The sequence below is a fragment of the Schistocerca nitens genome, chromosome 4 (genome assembly GCF_023898315.1).
Source record: "Schistocerca nitens isolate TAMUIC-IGC-003100 chromosome 4, iqSchNite1.1, whole genome shotgun sequence".
Taxonomy (NCBI): Eukaryota; Metazoa; Arthropoda; class Insecta; order Orthoptera; family Acrididae; genus Schistocerca; species Schistocerca nitens.
In genome coordinates this window covers 63,380,879-63,405,187 of record NC_064617.1, presented here as the reverse complement: position 1 = coordinate 63,405,187, position 24,309 = coordinate 63,380,879, and the positions used below count along the sequence as shown (strand labels likewise).

The 24,309-nt window shown below is 42.9% G+C and overlaps 1 protein-coding gene across 1 annotated transcript in view; it reads right to left on the bottom strand.

Moving 5' to 3' along the window:
- LOC126251875 (arylsulfatase B-like) overlaps window positions 1-23,321 on the bottom strand; it is an 80,776-nt gene extending 57,455 nt beyond the window's left edge. Inside the window, exons 1-2 of the mRNA XM_049952564.1 lie at window positions 23,267-23,321; window positions 13,500-13,629 (exon numbers count right to left, since the gene is read on the bottom strand). Of these exons, the coding sequence (XP_049808521.1) occupies window positions 13,500-13,616 (117 nt within the window). The 5' untranslated portion in view covers window positions 13,617-13,629; window positions 23,267-23,321. The remainder of the gene's footprint in view (window positions 1-13,499; window positions 13,630-23,266) is intronic.
- Window positions 23,322-24,309: the final 988 nt, after the last annotated feature.

Genomic DNA, 24,309 nt, shown 5'->3' with positions numbered 1-24,309 from the left:
TTAAGCTTCAGAAGATCCATGCAGAAACCATTGTGTGGGGCTTGAACCAGTAATGTTTCTCGAACTAGTAATGTGGCATAGGATAGTTTGCAATTGTAGATGGAGCAGTAGAGACTGCAGTCTCTGGCAAATCTTTGAATCCAGGCAATCTATTCTCTTTATGACTGAATGACCTACTTGTGGAAACTGAAGAACGGCAACTGAAACAACATATGTCATGCTGCAGCAACATGGACTTGTAAGTAGGATTATTCCAGAAAACTGGTCTTCAGTTGCTCATACAGTAGTACTTATTCATATACCATATTCATATAGTGGTTCTGATTCAGGGTTTAACTTACTGTTGAGAAGTTGAAAGATCTTCGGTCGTGTGTAGATGACGAAGTATGTTCAGTGCTGTTTGGGCCCTATGATGTCACGGGTGATGAATTATTGTCTCGGACAGACAGCATAGTTCGCGCAGGGTTCAAACTTTTTACGAAACTGTTGCAATCCAGGCGGCGCAGAATGAAGACCAAAGATGGTGGAGAAGATATTTGTTAGATGATTGGATGGTTCTAACGGTGGAAATGGCTCTGAGCACTATGGGACTTACATCTGAGATCATGTTCCCTAGACTTAGAACTACTTAAAACTAACTAGCCAAAGGGTATCACACACATCCATGCCCGAGGCAGGATTCGAACCTGCGATCGTACCGGTCGCGCGGTTCCAGACTGAAGCGCCTAGAGCCGCTCGGCTACACCGGCCGACACAGGTGATTGGAAAGGTCCCCAGAGGGAGTGGGGTACCTGCAGATATATGTCCGAAAAATACCTCCACACTCAACTGTATGTACTGAAGGACATACCGTAAGAGAATCGAGAGCTCGTTTTTCCCGCGCGCCGTTCGAGGGTGGCAAGGTAGAGAGACAGCTTGAAGGTGATTCATTAAACCCTCTGCATGCATTTTATTGTGAATAGCAGAGAAATCACGTAGATATAGATGTAGAAGTTCTGAGGGATGAGTGATATCTAGAGTTACTGCTATATTGCGGGTGTTTAAGGTCCTCTGTCGAACTAAAGTTGTACACTGTCCTATCCTCATCCCCAAATGAAGCGTTAAACTTAACGAGAAAGGAAAACTGTAGTGGACTGACAAGGCAGCCAGTCCACAGTGACGGGTAACCGAAAGGCACGCGTACACACACGCCGACTGGCGTTAAGTCTGAAACAGGATACGTGATGAAAGCTATAAAGAAAAGAACGGAGCTTCTCGTATACTTAACTTTAATTCATTGTGGTACATTTCTCTTGATAATACAAGTGAGACTCTCTCCAGATATGGTTAATGCGCCTTGCTAGGTCGTAGCCATGGAATTAGCTGAAGGCTATTCTAACTGTCTCTCGGCAATTAAGAGAAAGGCTTCGTACGTGTAGTCGCTAGCAATGTCGTCCGTACAACTGGGGCGAGTGCTAGTAGGTCTCTCGAGACCTGCCGTGTGGTGGCGCTCGATCTGCGATCCTGACAGTGGCGACACGCGGGTCCGACATGTACTAATGGACCGCGGCCGATTTAAGCTACCGCCTAGCAAGTGTGGTGTCTGGCGGTGACACCACAAAAACAATATCCAGGATATAACAACTTTATTGTACAAATAAACGTATCCTTTGACACTGTGCAAACATAGGCAAAGAACACACTGACAAGAGTAGCACAACAGGTACAAAATAACTGTGGATCACTATAATAAGTGAGATGTGCAGTAAGCAGTGAGGACACTGGTACGACACTAAGTTCACAGAGCAAACACGTTCGGAATTAAACATTGCGTGGAGCCAAGTCAGGAATGAGCACCTGCTAGAAGATAAGTTAGGCGATGATCACTAGCTGGATGTTAGACTTCATTTAACTTAAACTAACTTACACTAAGGACGACACACACACCCGTACCCGAGGGAGGACTCGAACCTACGACGGGGTGGGGGTGGGGTGGGGTGGGGGTGGGGGGGACCACGCGGACTGTGACAAGACGCCCAAGACCGCGCAGCTACCTCGCGCGGCTGGATGTTAAGTCTGTGGTCTGTGAGTCCGAGTCCAACGATGACGATTGTTCCGGATTAGGTTCAATAAGCAGCATTCAGTGTGGGGCTGAAAGCCAAAATGTCCAATTCAGAATGACGTTACTAATGACGAATGCACTGTGTTGCTGCACATCCCTGGATATAAACCGAAGTGAGAGACCGGGAGAAGAGTAGACGATGACTTCCGACAAAGGCATTTGTCCCTAACGACGGACTTCGAGAGGAATCCTGTTTGATGGCGTAAGTAGATGGCGTAAGTAGTTACTTGTATCGGGAGAGGCTTTTAAAGCGTGACTGACTGGCGCTGTCCTGAGACCAGCTTATATACCAGCTTATATAGTTGCCTTCCGCGGAATACTGTGGCTATTGTTGCCCTATCATGTGTTGTGTGGACGCAAGTAGTTCCCGTGTTGGCGACGCCCTTTGCCAGCGCCGGCTCTGCCTCCTGGTGATCAGTCTTGACGACTTTGTGTTGTACTTGGAATGCTGAGGAGGGCATGGACAGGGATGGCTGCCCCTGCCAGGGAGCTGCCCACAACATTGCCGATCTGTTGTGCGGGAACTGACGACATAGCATACCTGCTTCACGATTATTGGAGTACTGAAGATGCAAACACTACTGTCAAGCATACGACAGCCTACGTATGGGTTGACGATTGAGATGCAAGGCTGCAAGACTACACTGGACTTGTGGTATGATTCGAAAGGCTACAAGTGACTGAGTTTATGCCCTGGCACTAATCACTTTAACCAGTAAGCCTTCCAGTTCTCCACCTGGAACGTGATTCTGCTAAATTTGATTTTGCTCTTTGACTGAGATTGTTGTTATTAGTTTGCTTTAGAGGTTATCACATTTATTAGAATCTAATTGAACTCATATGCTTAAATAATTTAATTAAATGATGGCCTTGTCATTTTTGTAGTCAACTGTTTGTGGGTGATTAATATATCACCATGGAACTGAGGTTTCATAAAAATAATGGCGCAGCTTCATTGATGATAAAATAGGACAAATAATAAAGGTTATACATGGTGATAAATAAATCATGACATGTTGGCAACACAAGTGGACACAACAAATAGTTAACACTTCAATGGTTGGCAGTAGGTTGGTAAAAACTAAGGTTTGTCAGAGTAAACTGTTTACTTTGGCTCCAAACGTGGATAAGGCAATATGAAACTATCTAAAACTGAATAGACTTTGATGCATTTATTCTATACTACGCTGGTACAGCTGAGTACAAATTCAGCGCTGTCTCATGGGACAGTCGTGGTTTGAGCTTGTGCAGAGCAGTAATGAGCAGCGCCTGTAATTCGTTATCGTGGTCACAAAATATGTGAAGTCGTGGCTAGCAATCTGTTAGACAGATCGCAATTAATCTCTAAAGGAGCCCTGAAATTTCGGCAGATTCCAGCTTGTGACACTCGTGTTTGCTGATCGTGCCGCGAACCGATTTCTCACTTACACGGCAGTGCACACGAGAAGTTCGAACGTGAAGGCGGCAGACCTGACACGAATAAGGTTGCTCCCAGCACAGCGAGCTGTCCGAGATGACTAACGTAACTGTCTGTACAGCTACGTCCTCACCACAAGCTCCAGAGTCAAAACCAATGCCAGCGTGAAGTCACACTCAGGAAGAGTTTCCCAAGTGCAGCCCCCTCATTGCAATAGTCAAGACCAGAATCCTATCCAGACCGGAGTCTGAATCAGAAGAACAGGTTTCGATTTTACTCACTTTCCATCAAACTTCAGTAAACTCCTGAAAAGCACACATGCAACCACCCCAACAAGGGTTTCATGCCAATTACAGAACTCCACAGGACCTACATGTCTCGCCACCTCCCCCCCCCCCCCCCCACGCCTCTAAGTCGTCTGCTCTACCCATGAGGAAGAAGCCAATCCCTGAGTTGTATATTCCAACGCATAGAGAAGAACACGTTGTGCTCCCAACATGTTTTTTTTTTTTTTTTTTTTTTCCACAGCGCTTTAGGCAGCACGCTGTGAGTTTTCATTTAGTCGTAAAGTGAACAGCACTTTTATCACAGAGATCGTATCACAGAGATCGTTATCTAGATGGCCCAAATGTTACAGCGTGTCTGACCAGGAGCGTCTGGTAAACTAAGAGAACTGCTTTTATGTTCCAACGTAGACCGTTCCAGAGGCACCATAAATGTTCTAAAATTGTTTTCAAAGATCTGAGGTTTCCCAGAAACTCAGAAGGCAGAGGGATGACACGACCTGACAGCTCCCTCGATACCATCAGTTCCACTTTGAACATGGAAACACTTCAACTTTTACGGCCACCCTTCTGTTAACAAACGATGTTTACGACACTGTCGAAATGCCTTGGAAGGGCAACCTGAATTTCTCTCACACCCCTCCACCTACCGTGGCAAAAGGCATCTAACACGTAGGTCATGGAGGCAGCCTTTTTCCTCTTTCGCCAAAAGCATTGTCTGCACACCGGTGCGAGAAGTTCATGGGACCAGCATTCTGTCTCCTGTAAGTGCTTGGAGCTATTCCTTTCCCTGATAGCTCCACATGTCTTCCAAAGCCCAAACGTCCACTGCGAGATTTGCTGTTAAATGACCAAATTGCCTGCTTATTCTCAACTCCAGGAAATGCTATTCAAAGGTGATCCACAACAAATATCTCGCATGAATTAACAATATGTATCGTACCATCAGTATCTGGTCGTGTTGATAACTTCCTGTCGTCTCACAAAAATGTCTTGAGTGTAAAATCACAGTGTGAAATCAGAGAGGCCTTGAATATGAAAAATAGTGAATGACTCGTCCTCTCTCAAGCCTGTTGCTATTATGTGATCAGTGGAGCAGAATACCTGGATGTTGTGAGAGACGGCACGCACAGACATGAATATGTTATAATGTGCTTGTTGAGCAACATGCCATTCCTCCTCCTTGGTATGGACAGATTTGTTCGGAATGGACATTTGCTGTGCACGTGGATTACGTCACGTACTCATTCAATCCAGCATAGAGTTATTGACTTGTCAAAATGCTCCACACGCTTTGGTATTGAAGAATTAGACCAGGCAGTCACATGCGGACTCACAATGCAGCCCGTTTAAAAATCTATATGTTCTAGTAACATTGCCACTTGATCAGACGCCATTCTCTGAGACTTTTAGCGTTTACTAAGCAACTGACATTGTTGTCACCACCCAATTATGCATTATTTGTCACTTATTAGTCAGATAACAGGGTCTTGCTCTGCTGCAATCAATGTATTGTGGTGGCTCCAGTTATATTCTCAACTATGGTAAACATACACTATTATTTTAAAAGTATCCAGTTGCACGTACGTAATGTGGAATTAATCGCTGGATGACACGTCAGGCAGACCCGCCAGTATGAAAGGACGCAGGAGTATTGTGTTTTCGGTAGAGTAGCCAAAGCAATGGAATCAAGTAGTCGGTGAACTCAGAGACGACAAACGTGGACTGGTCACTGAATTTCACCCTAGTTACAAACCAATCAGCGATGCCTGACAGCAGGTGAAGTGACAGTGAAGTGAAAACAGGAAGCAAGAACCGCAGCTAATGATGGACTTATGTACTGAGACACAGGGACCGTTGATTACTGCGGAGCGTGGTTGTAGAAAAAAAAATTGTTCAAATGGCTCTGAGGACTATGGGACTCAACATCTGAGGTCATCAGTCCCCTAGAACTTAGAACTACATAAACCCAATTAATCTAAGGACATCACACACATCCATGCCCGGGGCAGGATTCGAACCTGCAACCGTAGCAGTCGCGTGGTTCCAGACTGAAGCGCCTAGAACCGCTCGGCCACTGTTGCCGGCCGTTGTAGAAAAATCGCGTAAAATCAGGGGAAGGAATCGCTCATTAATTCCAGTGTCCTTCCAGATGTTAAATTTGCCAAATGAATGCTTGTAGGGAGTTAAAAAAATGAGACACACTGTCGACCAGTTGGAAATAAATGATCCGGAGTGATGAAACACGCTTGCATTCTGATGGAAGGATTTGTGTTTGATTAATTCGTGGAGAACGTTACGTGCCATCGTGTGTAAAGCCAGCTGTGAGGTACGGTGGAGATAGTGTTACCGGGTAAGATTGGTTTTCGTGGTTAGTCATTGCTCATGGGAAACCGCTAAATGTAAGGGATATGAACACTCTCTAGAGCATTGTGAACTGTGTCTAGTACAGAAACAACTCGCAGGTGATTACAGTTTGTGTCAACATGCAAATCCACCCTTTGATAAGCAGCACCTGTTAGGCAATACGAGGTGCGGCTAGAAAAAAACCGGACTGATGCTGGAAAAAACATTTATTTACAATTATTTACAATTTCATGTTATCTCCTTCAATGTACTCTCCTCCTCGGTCTCTACACCGCTCCATACGAATTTTCCACTGTTCATAGCAATGCTGCAGATCATTTTCGGTAAGTCCATACATTACTTCCGTCGCTTTTTCTTTTACCGCTTCAACAGTCTCAAATCTAGTTCCTTTCAAAGCTGACTTGACTTTAGGGAAAAGAAAAAAGTCACAGGGGGCCAAATCAGGTGAGTAGGGTGGATGATCTAAGATGGGAATGTTGTGTTTTGCCAAAAACGTCTTCACTGACAACGCACTGTGAGCTGGGGCATTGTCTTGGTGAAGGGTCCATGACTTTGTTCATGTTGAAACTTTCATGAAGAATCTGCCTAACACTTTCCTTGTCAACTCCTGTTAACTCAGACACTGCTCTGATTGTTAAACGGCGATCTTGTCGAACAAGTTTACCGATTTTTTCAATGTTTGCATCAGTTTTTGCTGACAATGGTCTGCCAGTGCGAGTGTCATCACTGGTGTCTTCGCGGCCATCTTTAAATCGTTTAAACCACTCAAACACTTGTGTTCGCGATAAACAATCATCGCCGTACACTTGTAACATTACAAACGTTTCACTTGCAGATTTTCCTAGTTTGAAACAAAATTTGATGTTAACACGCTGTTCTTTCTGTACACTCAACATTTTCCGACGCACAGACAAAACGTCAACTACTTAAAACAGACGCCACGGGCAGACTGAGTGCAGGAGGCTGATGAAACTCGAGCAGTAGGCGGAGCGAGAGTCTCGTGAAAGGCCACGCGACTTTCGGCCTTATTGCATTCGTTTTATTGTTTCACCAGTACTAGTCCGGTTTTTTTCTAGCCACACCTCGTAGTTCGTGGACAATAACATACCTGAAATTGACCGGCCTGCTCAAATCCTCTCCCTGAACCAATTGAGACACATTCGCGATTAGTCAGAACTTCGACACCGCTCCATATATCTGCATCCAACATCAGTACATTCTTTGGTTTTGTCTTTTGAGGCACAGACATTCAGAGAGCTTGTTGAATCTATACATAGTAGAGTTCACGACGTTACAAAGTGTGGTTACACCTAATATTAACGTCCCCCTTCTCGTAGTAGTGCCAAGGCAGCGCGACGAAATATAGTCCTGTAGGCGGTGGTGTTGATATGATTCGCCGTGTCACCTTTGTGCCACTGCAAGAAAAGATACACAGCTGGATGAGATTGGAAGGAGGAAGTGTTCTTATGGCCTTCCATCTGCAACTATCAAGAGTACACACAACTTTGGACTGTGTCGACGCAGCTACGGTTTCCCTACAAATTTCATCACAGGAACAGACAACAGAGAAGCAAAAAGGGAAGTTAGGTTGCCTTTCGCAACAACACGGTTAGGACCACAGACCTTCAGAACGCAACTTCATCACTTTCACGGCGAGAGATATACCCGTCGGTGCAACGTCAATAGTTAAGAGAGGACTTCATTTGGCATCTTCGCCACGGGACTTTCATATCTGTGAAATAATTGGCGTTGAAGAGACAGTCCGCAAACTCAGAAACAGGGGACGAAATAAGGCGTGAATCGAGCCCTGTTCTCAAGAAATCAAAGTTACCAGCGTCGCACAGAGCAGAGCTGAAGGTAATGAGACGCGAGCTCTACCCAGTGATGGAAGCATTGTGGTCCTTCCTGCTAACAAGGTCAATTCAGCCGTAACTAACTTTTTTTTTCAGTCATCAGTCTTCTGGCTGATTTGATGCTGCCGGCCATGAATTCCTCTAATGTGCTAACCTCTTCATCTCAGAGTAGCACTTGCAACCTATGTCCTCAATTATTTGCGTTGATGTATTCCAGTCTCTGCCATTTACAGCTCCCTCTAGTACCATGGAACTCATTCCTTGATGTCTTAACAGATATACTATCATCCTCTCCCTTTTCCTTGTAAGTGTTTTCCACATATTCCTTTCCTCTCCGATTCTGCGCTACACCTCCACATTCCTTGCCTTATCAGTCCACTTCATTTTCAACATTTGCTTGTGGCACCACATCTCAAATGCTTCGATTCTCTTCTGTTCCGGTTTTCCCACAGTACATGTTTCACTACCAAGCAATGCCGTGCTCCAAATGTACATTCCTAAAAATTTCTTCTCAAATTAAGACCTATGTTTGATACTAGTAGATTTCTCTTGGTCAGGAATGCCCTCTGTGCCTCTATCTGCTTGTGCTTTTGATGTCCTCCGTCCACCATTTTGCTACCTAGACAGCAGAATTCCTTAACTTCATCTAATTCGTAACCATCAATCTTGCCTTCAAGTTTATCGCTGTTCTCACTTCTGCTACTACTCGTTACTCTGGCCTTTCTTCCATTTACTCTGCACTCATTAGACTGTTCAGTCCATTCGACAAATCATGTAATTCCTCTTCACTTTCACTCAGGATAGCAATGTCATCAGTAAATTGTGTCAAATTGTGTCACTGATATCCTTTGACCTTGAATTTTAACTCCACTCCTGAACCTTTATTTTATTTCCATCGTTACTTCTTCGATGTACAGATTTAAGAGTATGGGCGAAAGACTACATCTCTGTCTTACATCTTTTTTAACCAGAGCACTTTGTTCTTGGTCATCCACTCTTATTATTTCCTTTTGGCTCTTGTACATACTGTATATTACCCGTCTCTACCTACAGGTCACCCATATTTTTCTCAGAATTTCGAACCTCTTGCAACATTTGACACTGTTGAACGCTTTTTCCAGGTCAACAAATCCTCTGAACGTGTTTTGATTTTTCTCTAGTCTGCCTTCCATTATCAACCGCAACGTCAGAATTGCCTCTGTAGCGCCTTTACCTTTCCTGAAGCCAAACTGATCGTAATCTAATACATCCTCAATTTGCTTTTCTATTCTTCTGTATATTATTCTTGTCAGCAACTTGGATGCATGAGCTGTTAAGCTGATCATGCGATAATTGTCGCACTTACCAGCTCTTGGAATGCGAAGACTATAATGTACGCAAATTTTTTTCACTACTGGACCAAGTTACTTACCAGAATTTCCGACGCGACGCAACGTCTAGAATAAAAGAAAAACTTCTCGACTTCTCAGGCACGTAGATCATCTACTGCTTATGTTTTACCGAAGATCTACAATGAAGGCACTCCATTCCTCCTCATTGTATCCACTATCCGTTCACCTACATATAAGCTGGCGAAATACTTCGCTAGTGTCCTCACTCCACATGTGGGGCGCTGTGAACATCATGTTAAAAACTCAGCAGATTTTGTTAGCCGAATTAACTGCCTTGAACTTCGTAAGTAGACATTACGATCAGTTTTAGATACGGAGTAACTAAAGCTTAGTTATTTCTCTCTATACGTTGACGACACGTTCGTCATTTGGACCCACGGGCGTGAGAAACTTGAAGAGTTCTTGAAATATCTCTACGTCATTAACAGTAACATGCAGTTCACCTTGGAGGTAGAAAAAAACAATGCATTGCACTTCCTCGACGACTTCTACATCTACATCCATACTCCGCAAGCCACCTGACGGTGTGTGGCGATTTCATCCCCCGTAAAAGAAATGAACGCCTTGACAACAGCATCTGAAGAAAGCCTACTGTTGTGTAGGCAGAAGAGCCAACACCGTGTTACTAGAGGAGGCCGAAATGTACGCGTTTTAGCTCACGCAGGCTGGCGTGAGGAGGGAAGTACTATACTGACGTGAGGTCTGGAACATGACAAGGCATTAGAATTCAGAAAGCGGACGTAATTAGTTTGACACTTAACTTTAATCCATTAATGACGAAAGTCGCTCTTGACAGTACATGAGTCACAATATTATCTGTTCAGAAGATATAGTAACTGAATATGGCGCCTTGCTAGGTCGTAGCAAATGACGTAGCTGAAGGCTATGCTAAACTGTCGTCTCTGCAAATGAGAGCGTATGTAGTCAGTGAACCATCGCTAGCAAAGTCGGCTGTACAACTGGGGCGAGTGTTAGGTAGTCTCTCTAGACTAGACCTACCGTGTGGCGGCGCTCGGTCTACAATCACTAATAGTGGCGACACGCGGGTCCGACGTATACTAAAGGACCGCGGCCGATTTAAAGGCTACCACCTAGCAAGTGTGGTGTCTGGCGATGACACCACACCTACCCACATCGATCTATACTTGCACACCATCAGCCATCATCACCTGGCAGACAAAGGCACTGTGTTACAAACATTGGTGCATCGTTCAAGAATTATATTTGACACTAAAAACCTGCCGCGCGAGCTGAAGCACCTACGCAAGGTCTTCGGGAGCAACGGCTAGCCGGCCGGTATGGCCGAGCGGTCCTAGGCGCTTCAGACTGGAACGGTGCGACCGCTACGGTCGCAGGTTCAAATAATGCCTCGGGCATGGATGTGTGTGATGTCCTTAGTTTTAAGTAGTCCTAAGTTCTAGGGGACTGATTCCCTCAGATGTTAAGTCCCATACTGTTCAGAGCCATTTGAACCATACTTGAGCAACGGCTATAAAGATCATCAAATAAATGAAGTGATTTTACGCAAGAAACACAGTAAAGGCAGGAAAAGAAACTTATTTTCTTGCATTTCTGTGGCTCTGCGTCGGAAGGGATAAGCCGCCTGTTGAGAATACACATGATCAAATGGGTCTTTAGGCTTCCGATTGAAGTTAGTCAGTTACTGAGACTAATTCACCTCATTTGAGGTCTCAGGACACCCGGGGTCTACAAGATACGTTGCAATTACGGCCTGTCATTCGCCCGTCGAAGAGTTGACACCTGGTACCTGAAAATGGCCACAGGAGTATTTGACTAAAACCTCGTGTAATTTTAATCATTTGCCTCGGCTGGAAACCCGAAAACTTTTTACACAATGTTACCACCGCGAGATTCTACATTTTCACGTTCCTTCCAGGAGATTCACTTAGTCAGTGAGTGCATAAATTATGCGGCTAATAAGACTCAAAAAAAAACTTTTTTCCGTGTAAATGCACCGGTATCACAGAAATAATATGGACAAAGTAACATCGTTAAAATGTTGTTTTCGTTTAGATACAAACACCAATAGTTAAGTTAATTATCTGCTTCAATAATCACATAACCCTTTACTAGATTGGTCATTTGGTCTATCTGGAGGTACAAGAGTACAGGATTTTGGACATCTTCCGAAAACAGTTTTCGAAAATACTGGTAGCTTTACAATCCCCACAAGCGGATATCGATAGGGAAGCAGGTCAGCTGGTGTGGGTCGAGAGGCAAAGTAACACATGGCCAACTGTCAAGGAAGGCGCATGAAGAGCGATGTTGGTTCCGAATTTTTATTTCCCTCCGCGTCTTTCTCTAAGAGCTGTTCGGACTCCCTGCTGCCGGCCGCGGTGGTCTCGCGGTTCTAGGCGCGCAGTCCGGAACCGTGCGACTACTACGGCCGCAGGTTCGAATCCTGCCTCGGGCATGGATGTGTGTGATGTCCTTAGGTTAGTTAGGTTTAAGTAGTTCTAAGTTCTAGGGGACTGATGACCACAGCAGTTGAGTCCCATAGTGCTCAGAGCCATTTTGCAATATACACTATGTGATCAAAAGGATCCGGACATCGCCAGAAACATACCTTTTTCGTATTAGGAGCATTGTGATGTCACCTACTACCAGGTACTTTACATCAGCGACCTCAGTAGTCATTAGGCATCGTGAGAGAGCAGAATGGGGCGCTCCGAGGAACTCACGGACACCGATCGTGGTCAGGAGATTGGGTGTCACTTGTGTCATACGCCTGTACGCGAGATTTTCACACTCCTAAATATCCCTAGGTCCACTGTTTCGGATGTGATAGTGAAGTGCAAACGTGAAGGGTCACGTACAGCATGAAAGCGTACAGGCCGACCTCGTCTGTTGTTTGATAGAGACCACCGACAGTTGAAGAGGGGCGTAATGTATAACAGGCAGTCATATATCCAGACCTTAACACAGGAATTCGAAACTGCATCTGGATCCACTGCAGGTACTATGACAGTTAGGCGGGAGGTGATAAAACTTGCCAAACGACGCCTCTCCTGGTGTAAGGAGCGTAAATGTTGGACGGTTGAACAGTGGAAAAACGTTTTGTGGAGTAACGAATTACGGTACACAATGTCGCGATCCGATGACAGGGTGTGGGTATGGTGAATGCCAACTGACCGTCATCTGCCAGCGTGCCAAGATTAAAGTTCGGAGGCGGTGGTGTTATGGTGTGGTCGTGTTTTTCATGGAGAGGGCTTGCACCCCTAGTTGTTTTGCGTGGCGCTATCACAGCACAGGACTACAGTGATGTTTTAATCGCCTTCTTGTTTCCCACTGTTGCAGAGCAATTTGGAGATGGCGATTGCATCTTTCAACACGATCGAGCACCTATTCATAATGCGCGACCTGTGTGGAGTGCTTACACGGGAATAACATCCCTGTAATGGACTCTCCTGCACAGAGTCCTGCCCTGAAACCTATAGAACACCTTTGGGATGTTTTGTAACGCTGACTTGATGCCACGCCTCACCGACCAACACTGATACCTCTCCTCAGTGCTGCACTGTGAAGAAAGGGTTGGCATTCCCCAAGAAACCATCCAGCATCTGATTGAACGTATGCCTGCGAGAGTCGAAATTGTCATCGAGGCTAAGGGTCGACCACCACCATATTGAATTACAGTATTACCGATGGAGTGCGCCACGAACTTGTAAGTCATTTTCAGCCAGGTGTCCGCATACTTTTGACACACATAGTGTATGTAAAGCTCAAAAGAGAACAAAGGAAAGGAACAGGAAAGTTCTCGGGTAGAACAGGATGTCGGTTTGAGATTCTGTCATTCTTTTATACTTTTCAACCTGTGTACGGAGAGCAATGAACGAAGTAATATTTCGTTGAAAAGTGCGGTATAAATTAATGATAAAAGAATGTAGGTAAAAAGATCGCAGTCCTCTGAAGAAGTGAATAAGAATTTCATGACTGGTTGAATGGAATAAACACCCGACTGAGCGCACACTATGCAGCAAGAGTAAACAAAAGAACACGAAATTATTAAGAAACAAGAAAACTGCGATCAGGGCCGAACTTAAAATCCAAATTGATGGCACTTACCATATCGTCGGCGAGTATGAAAATGATGTGAGGCGGTTTAGTATCAGCAGAGGAGGTCGTCGTCAGCAACGCGAATAGTAGCAAAACCGTGGGCAGCATGTTTTCGAGTAGCTCCATCACAACAAAAGCACTGAAAAATAAAGTTTTCTATAAATATAAGCTCTGTGTTGTCTAAAAGACTGCGGTAAAATCATTTCTTTTACGTTCTCTCAGGATTTTATTTTATTTCTAATGAATCTGTAATCTGCTAATGGAAGTATACATGAGGTGGGCAAAGATATTCAAAAGACAAAATCACAACACATTACCATGCCTAAGAGGGCGTAAGGAAACCGTTGTCGTACAAAACAGACTACGGTTGTCTCCAAATCGATAAATACGTGTCATGTATGGTCTCCAAAGGAATCTTATGCCATTCTTCTTACAAAATAGTGGCAAGTTGAGGTAAGTAAGATGGTGATTGGTAGCTATCAAGCACGCTCCTTTGCAAAGCAGACCAGAAATGCCCTACAGCAATGAGATCTGGTAACTGCAGTGGCCAGGAGATATGCGAAAGTTCATCCTTGTGCTCACGAAACCAGCCCTGGACGATGCGGGCTGTGTGAACAGGGGGTCTTTCGTTTTGGACCATAGGATCACGATTGGGGATTAATTGTTTTACGATGGGAATGACCGGATCGGTCAAAATGGTCACATAATTCTTGGCAGTAATAAGACCTTGCAGAATAAACATGGGGCTCATGGAATAGCATGATAGAGGCACCCAAATCATCACCCAAGACACGCCGATTAACTCTTGGCGTGACATGGTGCTTCTGAATTACAGGAAAATTACACCAGAAGGCCATCACAGAAAAGACCACTAGTCTAATCTTCACAGTAAAATACACGGGTATAGTTAATTTCTTTGTAGAAACACGCGAAGAAAAAGAAGAAAGTAAATTACTGTGTATCAGACATCTCCCGCTCTGTTACCGCTACTGTTGCATCTGATCGGCTCGGCCTCTGCTGGTGCATTGCGGGAACCCTCTGGTTGTCATCCGCTGCAGCGTGTCCTCACAGCACAGTGGCACATGGACGATATTCGGCGCTCTGTTATGTTGCCCTTCATGGCAAGCCACCCTGTGCTTACGTTTCAGGAAAACAATGCCCGCTCGCACACGACAGTGTGTCTGCTGCTCGTCTTCGTGCTTTCCAAATCCCACTTTTTCCGACAATGTCACTGTATCTCTCCCCAATTGAGAACACTAGGAGTGTTGTTGGCAAGACCCTCCAACCAGCTCGGCATTTTGACAGTTTAATGTGCCAGTGGGACAGAATTTGGCACGATATCCCTCAAGAGTATATCGAACAATTCTATCAACCCTATCTATCAAGCCGGACAACTGCTTGCGTACTAACCTGCTCCATTTGTGAAGATCTTTCTGTTGACTAAATTATCCAACTTTTCTGAAATTGTAATTATTTCTAGTTAGTACACTAACATCACATCTTTCGGTTTCTGTTCCATTCCGATAATTCCTGCAGCTTGCTTTTTTTATTTTATTTCATTTTTAATAGAGCATAATAAGTTAATATGATGGTGAAGCATACTTGTATCTACTTGCCGCTGTTGTCTCAAAGCTATAAAATTTGATGTGTAATGAGATAATTATGGTCAGGACAGGTCTACTGTGATGGGAAATGTGGGCTATGCTCAGAATACGACTAAATAATGTGGAGATGTTGTGGTGATATGTGGAGTATGTTGTGTGCAATATGATTAAATATGAGAAAATGAATTGTACCTACAGGTTCTTCTCTTGGCCTCTGAAGCACAGCAAATTACATGGTTAAGTTTCTGTTATTATTGCTACTGTCGTAAGTTACTGAAGCCTTATTTTTCTGTAACATTGTAAAAGTACGCCATGTAGCTAGTTTCCAGTGTGAGGAATGCGAGTTTTAATGTCTGTTCCATCATATGCGAAAGGCAATACGTATCTGAACTCTCCCGTAAACTGATTGAAGGCTACTGCCCACTGTGCATATTGAATCCATTGATTTGACTCTATTTCTGCCAAATCACTGTGTTGTTTGTAGGTATTGCATGCTAATGAATGGAAATGTGGTGGATGTTAACTTTTCGTGCACTAGCCAATTAATAACTAATAATGTTGGGAAAACACCTTTGACAATTCATGTAGGCCAGTGAATTTATTTAGTCTGTGCTTATATTTTATAGATCTTATGTAGTTGTAAACATTAATGATCTCTGTTGTATGAGAGACCACTTCATCAAGGTTGTTTGATGCTTAAAGGTACCCTCACTTATTTATTGTAGACGTTCTGGCTCTTGCACTTTTGTTGGATTAAGCAGCAGATACTACTCAGTCATCTTGTTGAATTTTGATGTCAAAACTGTACTTGTTTTAAAGAGGCATCATGTGGATATCCTTCTGTATACATTTCCAAAGATAAGGATATTACTTTGTTTCTTTTGATTGTTATGAATTTCGTTTAGGTTTTCATGTTTATACTGGGCTTCGCTTAGAATGCAAAAGATGCAACTGATTTGCCTCATTGTCTACGTTCTTCTATGGAGCTACCTTTTGCACTTCTTATTTGTTGAGTTTTCTTGTTTGGAAACATCTGTTTCTGTTCTTTCCTACGAAACGTTACATGTAAACAATTAAAAATATGCACATGTCTTTAATTTGTGAGTCTACTGTGATCTCTAAAGCAGCAGTTTCTCTGCCCTTGTTTAGGAAATTGTGTTCTGCCTATCGGCTTCTGTCGCGGGTTCTTCGGCCGACGTTCATCTAATGACTTTACTGACGTTTCGCCAGCACGAGTGGCTGGCATTGTCGAAGCTTCGCCCTTCATTGCCGGTGGTGAGCAGAGCTCGCGGCCACAGACAATATGTACCCGGCCAGCCAACGTCCGAGGGCTTCTCCTCGGTCATTTCCGGTGCGGTTCTCTTGCTACCTGCGACGGTCGTTCGCTGCAGTACGGGAAACCAGGATCCGTTTACCTTAAGGTTTTCCTCTTTCTTGTTGAAACTGTTCGCGTGGTTTTGTACTTCTAAAGCTTCCCTGAACAAGCGCGTGTCATAGTGCTTCTCTACAGCCAGAACTTCCGTATCGGCGAATTTTATTACGTGGTCGGGCTCACTTATGGCGTGCTTTGCCACGGCCGATTTCTCCACCTGCCCCAACCTGCAATGTCGCTTATGTTCTTTGCTCTTGGCGTTGATCGATCGTCCAGTCACTCCGAATGTACATGGTATACTGTATATTCCCGACATTGCAAGTGGGTCCTTTTTCTCCTTTGTCGATCTAAGACACTCTTTGACCTTCCTTGTCGGTTTGAAAATCGTCTTTACACCGTGTTCGCGCAATATACGGCCGATTCTGTACGTCGCTCTGGGAATGTATGGCAAAAAGGCCGTACCCGACATTTCTCTTTCTGATTCTTTACTTCGCCGAGTGATTGGATCTGTTACACTTCTAGTATAACTTGTGGAGTACCCATTGCTCCTCAGAACACTTTTCAGGTGTCGCATTTCGCGTCTGCTCGCGTTATGAGCGTATTAATCATGCCTCGTTTTCTGGCTCGGGTGGTGGTTTCATAGTTTGTGCAGGTATTGGTCCGTGAGTGTCGGTTTTTCGATACACGCTGTGTCCCAAGTTTTCAATATCCCTTGTGACCAGCACTTCTAGAAATGGCAGTTTTTTGTCCTTTTCTACTCCCATGGTAAATTTCATGTTGGCATGCAGGCTGTTCAGGTGTCTTAGGAAGTCACCGAGCTGTTCTTCACCATGGCTCATGTATCATCGACGTACCTGCACCACACCTTAAGTTTACAAGTCGCCAAGTCCACTGCCTGAGCTTCGAACTGTTCCATGAAGAAGTTGGCCACCACTGGACTAAGAGGACTACCCATGGCGACGCCTTCCAGCCGTTCGTAGAAATCGCCATTCCAGGTGAAATAGCTCGTGGTGAGACATGAATGGAAGAGCTTTGTGATGTCTTGCGGGAAAATGAAACCGATGTGCTCCTGAGCGTCACTAAGTGGCACTTTCGTGAACAAAGAAACAACACCGAAACTGACTAGGATGTCGTTAGGTGAAAGTTTCAGTTTCTTCAGTTTCTCAATGAAATGTCCTGAGTCCTTTATGTATGTGTCGCTCTTCCCCAAGTGTGGCTGGAGCAGAGAGGCCAAGTGTTTTGCCACTTTATGCGTCGATGAATCAGCAGCGCTAACAATCGGTCTTATTGGAAAGTTTTTCTTATGAATCTTGGGTAATCCACCCAGCCGAGGTGTTAGGGCTTCTGTGTTGCGCAGGTTTCCCTGTATGTCCGCTGGCAGAGAAGACGCCTTGATTAATCGATTCGTATTCCGTGTGATACGCTGAGTCGGATCAGCGCTTAGTTTTCGGTACGTCGTCGGATCTAATAGGTCTCGGATCTTTTGCTCATAGTCTTCGGTCTTCATTATGACGGTCGCATTCCCCTTATCGGCAGGCAGTACCAAATTACTCTTGTCCGCATTACGATTCTTAATGGCTTGTAGCTCTTCTTTCTTCAGGTTGCAAGCTGGTGGTCTTGCTTGGCGCAGTATGCTGGCTGTTTCAGTACGTATTTCCTCTACCAATAGGCAGTTTGTCAACAAGTGGCCACGAAAGTCCAGTTCTTTCATCTCAAAATTCTTGTCTTATTTGTACGATTTAATTGACGTTTGTTGTAGACGACGGTTTCCTAAGATGGAAGGCCAGTGCATTTTGAATCCTGGTTTGCGGTAACCGCACTTTGTCGCCTTTGTTCTGTTCTCTTTTGTGTTATGATGGTATATTGTCAGTGGCGACTTTTTGTCATGCAATAGTAACGAACATTTAATTCAGGTATCAAAATGGTGTCCTTCTGTCAACAATCAACCGCTTAGTGTTAACATCTGCACCTACAAACATACGTAATATTGAAGGCCACCTTGGCAAGCCCATAAGCGCCTCCTGTGTATTCGTCGCACTTCCTGCTACAGCCTACATTCAGATTAAAACTGTATCAAAGTAACCTCCGATTGCTTCTCTTGAATTTCATTTGCTTGGGTTCTGCGTCACTGAGATGTAACTGCTGCACGTTGAGCATACACTATTGAGAAGATTCTGCATCGGTTCAAATGCCTCTGAGCACTATGGGACTTAACATCTGATGTCATCAGTCCTCTAGAACTTAGAACTACTTAAATCGAACTAACCTAAGGACATCACACACAGCCATGCCCGAGGCAGCATTCAAACCTGCGACCCTAGCAGTCGCGCGGTTCCTGACTGAAGCGCCTAGAACCGCTCGGCCACCGCAGCCGGCGATTTTGCTTTCTTTTAATTTTGTATTGCTTTTATGACTTCAGAGTCAAATCATATTCTTTTGCTACTCTGGCGTTGGTTGTGGAATGTGACGGGTATGTATTGTGGTAAGTGTTGTATTGATACATGACTTTGGGTTAAACTTTTTTGTGTGTTTTACAGAAAATTACACGTACTACGTGATATGATGTACATGTTGTACCAGTTCATTTAAGGAAAGTTATTTAAATCACTGTGGTGAGATATTAAACTTTTGGTGTACTGGCATATTACTAGCACATGTTGGAGTGACTCTTCGGAACCACCTCTTGTCTGTAGTGAATCTAAAGTGGAATACGTTTGTACTCGTACAATTCCCCATTTTCCTTCTGTAGATTAATTGTAGTCCGTAATATTTCATGTGTTTTTGCGGCAAAGGAACTCAGAGTGGTACTAAATTAATGGAATATCACATGTGAGCTGAAGATTCTATGTATTCATATTGAGATTTATTTGCGAGTTTAAGTGACATTCAAGGTATACCTTAATGTTTTGGGGAGCTGTAATGCATGAGACGGTTGAACAGTTTGAGGAATTCATAAGGATTTGCTATGATGATGTATGAACAGATATAATGAAAATTATGTTTACTGTGGGGCAGACTGCCATTTTGGAAGATGTTATTGGTGTTGTGTGACATTTTTGGATTGCACCCTCTATATTAGTGCCTGTTACATGATGGGAGCAATTTGTACAATGGTTTCCCTTGGTGGTGATGCATGAGGTAGTCTGTTGTGTTCTTACACAAGACAGTTTATGGGGAATGAGTATAGTCGATCTCATGTGATTTTAACATGGTTGTGCTTTTCTTTATTATTGTCTCTTATACCTACATCTTGTACTTAAGTTTTATTCCTTGCTGAGGTAGCTCTCTACGTGTTTTGCGCAGTTGTTCCGAGTGTCATGTGTGGTATGACGATATTTACTGCTATTTCATATGGGGTTGAAGTGTTGACAATATGCCACATACATGTTTCTTTAACAACTCTTTTGCTTCATGTTCTAAAAATAAACAATGAGTGAGTTAACTGAACGTCTCTTGACATAGATGGTGCAGGTTGATGGTTTTTGCTTTTGTGGTTCTGGAATTTTGATAAGCGATCGAAAATGTGATTGTCTGAATTATTTTAGGGTCATTGAATACACTTTCTATGTCTTTAGCGTAAGATTTTGTGTGTTGTTGAGGTATTTGTTTAAACTATGCCATTTCTTCAGATGAAGTCTCACCTAAATGAGCACACTGATACGTGATTTGATCTAGTTCGTTTGTATACAGCCATCCCTATAGTAAAGAAAGAACGTACTTACTTTATTCACAAGTTGATATTTTATTGTTTCTGGAATCAAACAATACAGCCTATGTGTCTGCAGAGAGTATTTACCTAAGCTTAAAAAGAAAGATGGAATGAAACAGTTCCTACGGTCCCTTTAAATGCAATGGTCAAAATAAATGTCGCATATTGCTTCCTTGTCAATGTTGAATATAGCAGGAAACAAAACCAGTTTTGTTCTGTCAGATACAGTCATAAGAAAACAAAAATAGAGATGATAAACAAAATACCACTTGATAAACTACAACAAAGAGCGGACAAACATGATTCCACCTCAGAACATGACTGAACTGCACTGATAAGGGTGACGGTGTACGATACAGTTAGGGTTTAAACGTTGTTCCCGTTGTCTCCACACTCGAATATCAGTATTTTCAGGGAGGAGACAGACAAGAAACTCAAGATAAAAGCGAGTTGTATCCCAATGCAGTCTAATCCAGAAACAGGCCTTCTGAGACGTAATTCCTGCTGATGGAGCCAATTTCGTACTTTGTGTTGATGTCTGCACTCCTGTAGCTGTTTGAAACTACCAGGGTAGATGTGTCGCATTGTGTTGATGGTTTCCGGTTGCTGTTATACGCAGATACCGGTTCTGCACATGAGCTGTTTTTATTTTGCCATCACTTCTTTGACGATCCTCAACTGCTTCTGTGGATAGAAACTTGTTCTAGATTCTAGAGACATCGCTTTGACTCAGCATGACATTCGCTGCGACATCTACCTGTCCCATTTCTCGCTCCACTAGAGTGACTGCATGGAGCCTCTGATTGTATGTGATTGTTGTCCGCACAATCTTGAATCAACACAACTCTCCTAATGGCACACTGCACCAGTACTGCGAAGTTAGCTCGTGACATGGTTGTCGTTGACTGCACACACAGCCCCTTCGCGGAACAAGCATTGACTGTTCTCTCTAGAATCGCATTACAGACAAACCATGTATTATTGGATCAAAAAGTTCAATATTATTTTTCGGCAATATGCAACATTTATTTTGACCACTCTACAATATCTTGCGAAGGGAGTAATATTTAAATAATTTATTTCTCTGTCCTGCATAAACGTAAGGCAACAGTTCTAAAGCGATTGACCCACCGAAAACTACGTTCCTATGGATTAAATGTAAAAGCACATTCAGCACAGAAGTGTATTTCCCATTTGCAATGTAACACGAGTTTCACTTAAGAAAATGACTTGTAAATTTGTTTGTTGTTAAATAAGTAACAGTGAATTTAGCCTTCTTTCTACGAAAAAATTTGAAGATATTTACATTTAGCCATTATTTTCTGTGTGAACGTACACCAGATTAATATCTAATTGTCACATTGTTACTAACCCATATACTGTAAAAATTATTCTCTTTTTGAACTACCTCTTTTAAAAGCAAAGTTTCCGTACCAGTTCTGTGGTAGATTTTGGCAATAAGACTATATGTAAATTTTCTCCTTGACAACACTATTACGACAATTGTAAAAGAGCCTTCTCATATTCCATGTATGGGCAACACATTTTCTGAACAAGAGTCTGGATCCTGTTTATAAACACTATGAGCCGCCTCTTCTTGCAGGGTGGCCAGCCAATCAGTGCCCGTTCATTTCTTTGACCAAACTGGCACCCGATCTCTACTTCCGCTTCCAGTCCGAGCCCTTTCTATATTCCGTCACTGAGAGTACATCCTAAGTTTTCTTTAATTAACTGTATTTCGCCGCCACTCTTCTGATACTCATCCGTCACACTCTGTATCTGTACAGCGTTAAAAGGAACAATGAAGCCAACAAAAACCGGGACAATTAAAAAATTGACTCTAACTATTGTTCTAAGAAGTTACAGTGGATGAGACTACGTACCAGCTTCGGGAAGTTGCTTATTTCTACGCTGACACAGGCTCGACACAGGGAATCGAAAACTCTCAATCGCGTTCACAGATGGAGTACTACAACGTTTTAAAAAAGGTAGGTCTGTTTATATCCTCTCTCTCCACGTCAGATAATTTAAGCACCTAGCGACTAACAGAAATCAGATAAACTCTATGCAACGTAAAAAGACGTGTGCATAACCGTTTTTTTTTTGTACTAATTCGGTTCAGCATGTCAGTAGACCTGACGGTGTAGAAAATCATCACAGGCTAGAAAATCTTCCCAGGGCAAGTGCGGCATAGAATAATACACTGTATGACAAATATACTAAGTGGCACTGCTTTGACACTACTCACGAAAGCAAATTTGAGTATGTATTTATCAGATACAAAGTATATTAAATAAATGTTCCGTGGGACAACATATTGAATCCACTATTGTTCCTGTTTTATTTTAATGGCTTTAGAACATTAGGGATGGAGAACAGAACTATGATTTATGACGATAGTAGGTACGTAATCACGAACAAAACGCTAGACCAGTTAAGGAGAAAGAAAATGAAAATTTCGGGCATGGTTAAAAATGATGCATGTAGTAAAGAAGCCTGGATCAGTTCTGAACTGACAACTGTTATGATGATACTGTGACAGCAAATAAATAATGTTGTATAGAAGATATTGAGGAAGTTCAGTCATGTTATCTAATGAATCAAGAAAGTTATATAAGTGATTTCCACAAGCGAAGGGGTATCAAGGGAGATTTAGCAATGTCACTTCATCATGATAATAAACAACGAATGCAGACCGAACGTCAAGGTTCCAAAATCGAGTGCCCTGTTTTGGAATAACCCACAGCGCTTAATTTAAAGAAGTAATAGCAAACATGACGGGCAGTTCCCTAGGAACAGTAACAGCACCACAATTGGTCAATGTTTCATCTTTGTAACACAACCTAAAAAAGTAGCTGGCATACAACCAGGAAACAGATACAAAAACAAATATAAATTTAATTTTCTCTCCATGTCAAAACAGATCGAAGTTCACTGAAGTTTGCATAATTAAATGTGCGAAAACCTGAGACATTCACGAATACCTAAACTTGTTGGTCGTCATTGAGTAAATCTAATGACAACGCAGAATGAAAGGCTGGATTTCCCGCTGTGTAGTATTGGAATGTAGCCGTATTTATCAGTGACCCACCTTAAAAGAGGAAGTGACGTAGTGTGACCAGGCGACCGGCGTCTCAGACCTGTCCCTGCACAGCTCACAACTTAAATGAGGCTTTCGCGCTTGTATCTCTGGCAGCCACTCCACGACAGGCTGTTATCTCTCTGTCGCATTCAGTCGATTGGCCCAAACTGACCGTCATGTTTACTGTTACTTCTTCAAAGGAAGCGCTGTGGGTTATTCCAAAACAGGGCACTCGATTTTGGAACCTTGAATTCTGTCTGCATTCATTGTTTATTATCACGATGAAGTGACATTGCTAAATCTCCCTTGATACCCCTTCGCTTGTGGAAAACATTCATATAACTTTCTTGATTCATTAGATAACCTAACTTCACTTCCTCAATCGCTTCTATACAACGTTATTTATTTGCTGTCACAGTATCATCATGACAGTGGTCAATTCAGAACAGAAAGAGCATTCAGGCAAAGAGATTTCACATCACCACACCAAATTATTCATATTACCTCTACAGGAATTTTTCATATCGTTAATCGAAGTACATCCAGAACAGTATAGTTATACTAGTGAAGTTTGTTTGCTTCTGGTGATGTAAACTTGAACAGCAAATCTAGACACTAAACACACTAAAGAGTATGTATAATAAGAGAAAAGCAATGTATAATTAACACATCATAGAAAACTAGTGTATATTAACGATAAAGTCATAGAACCTGTTTCTGATTCTTTGTGTTAAAAGATAAGATGGATAGCAAAAAAAGTAAGCATAATAGTAACTTTCACTGGAGAGCGTTTGGTCAACTAAGCATTCAATGTGATAAAAAGCAAAGTTTTTAAGTGTAGCGCATTACCAGTTTGGCTTGCCAAATATAGTCACGTGAACTATTAAGATGAAAAACTTAAACAACGAAATGAATAATCTGTGCTATGGGTAACTGAAGATACCGGCTAAATAAACGGTAAGGGAAACAAACGAACGAGAGAAAATTGCACAGAATAATTTTGGTAAACTGAATGTGTCTATCAAAAATTAGCTTCACATGCCTGAAACGTA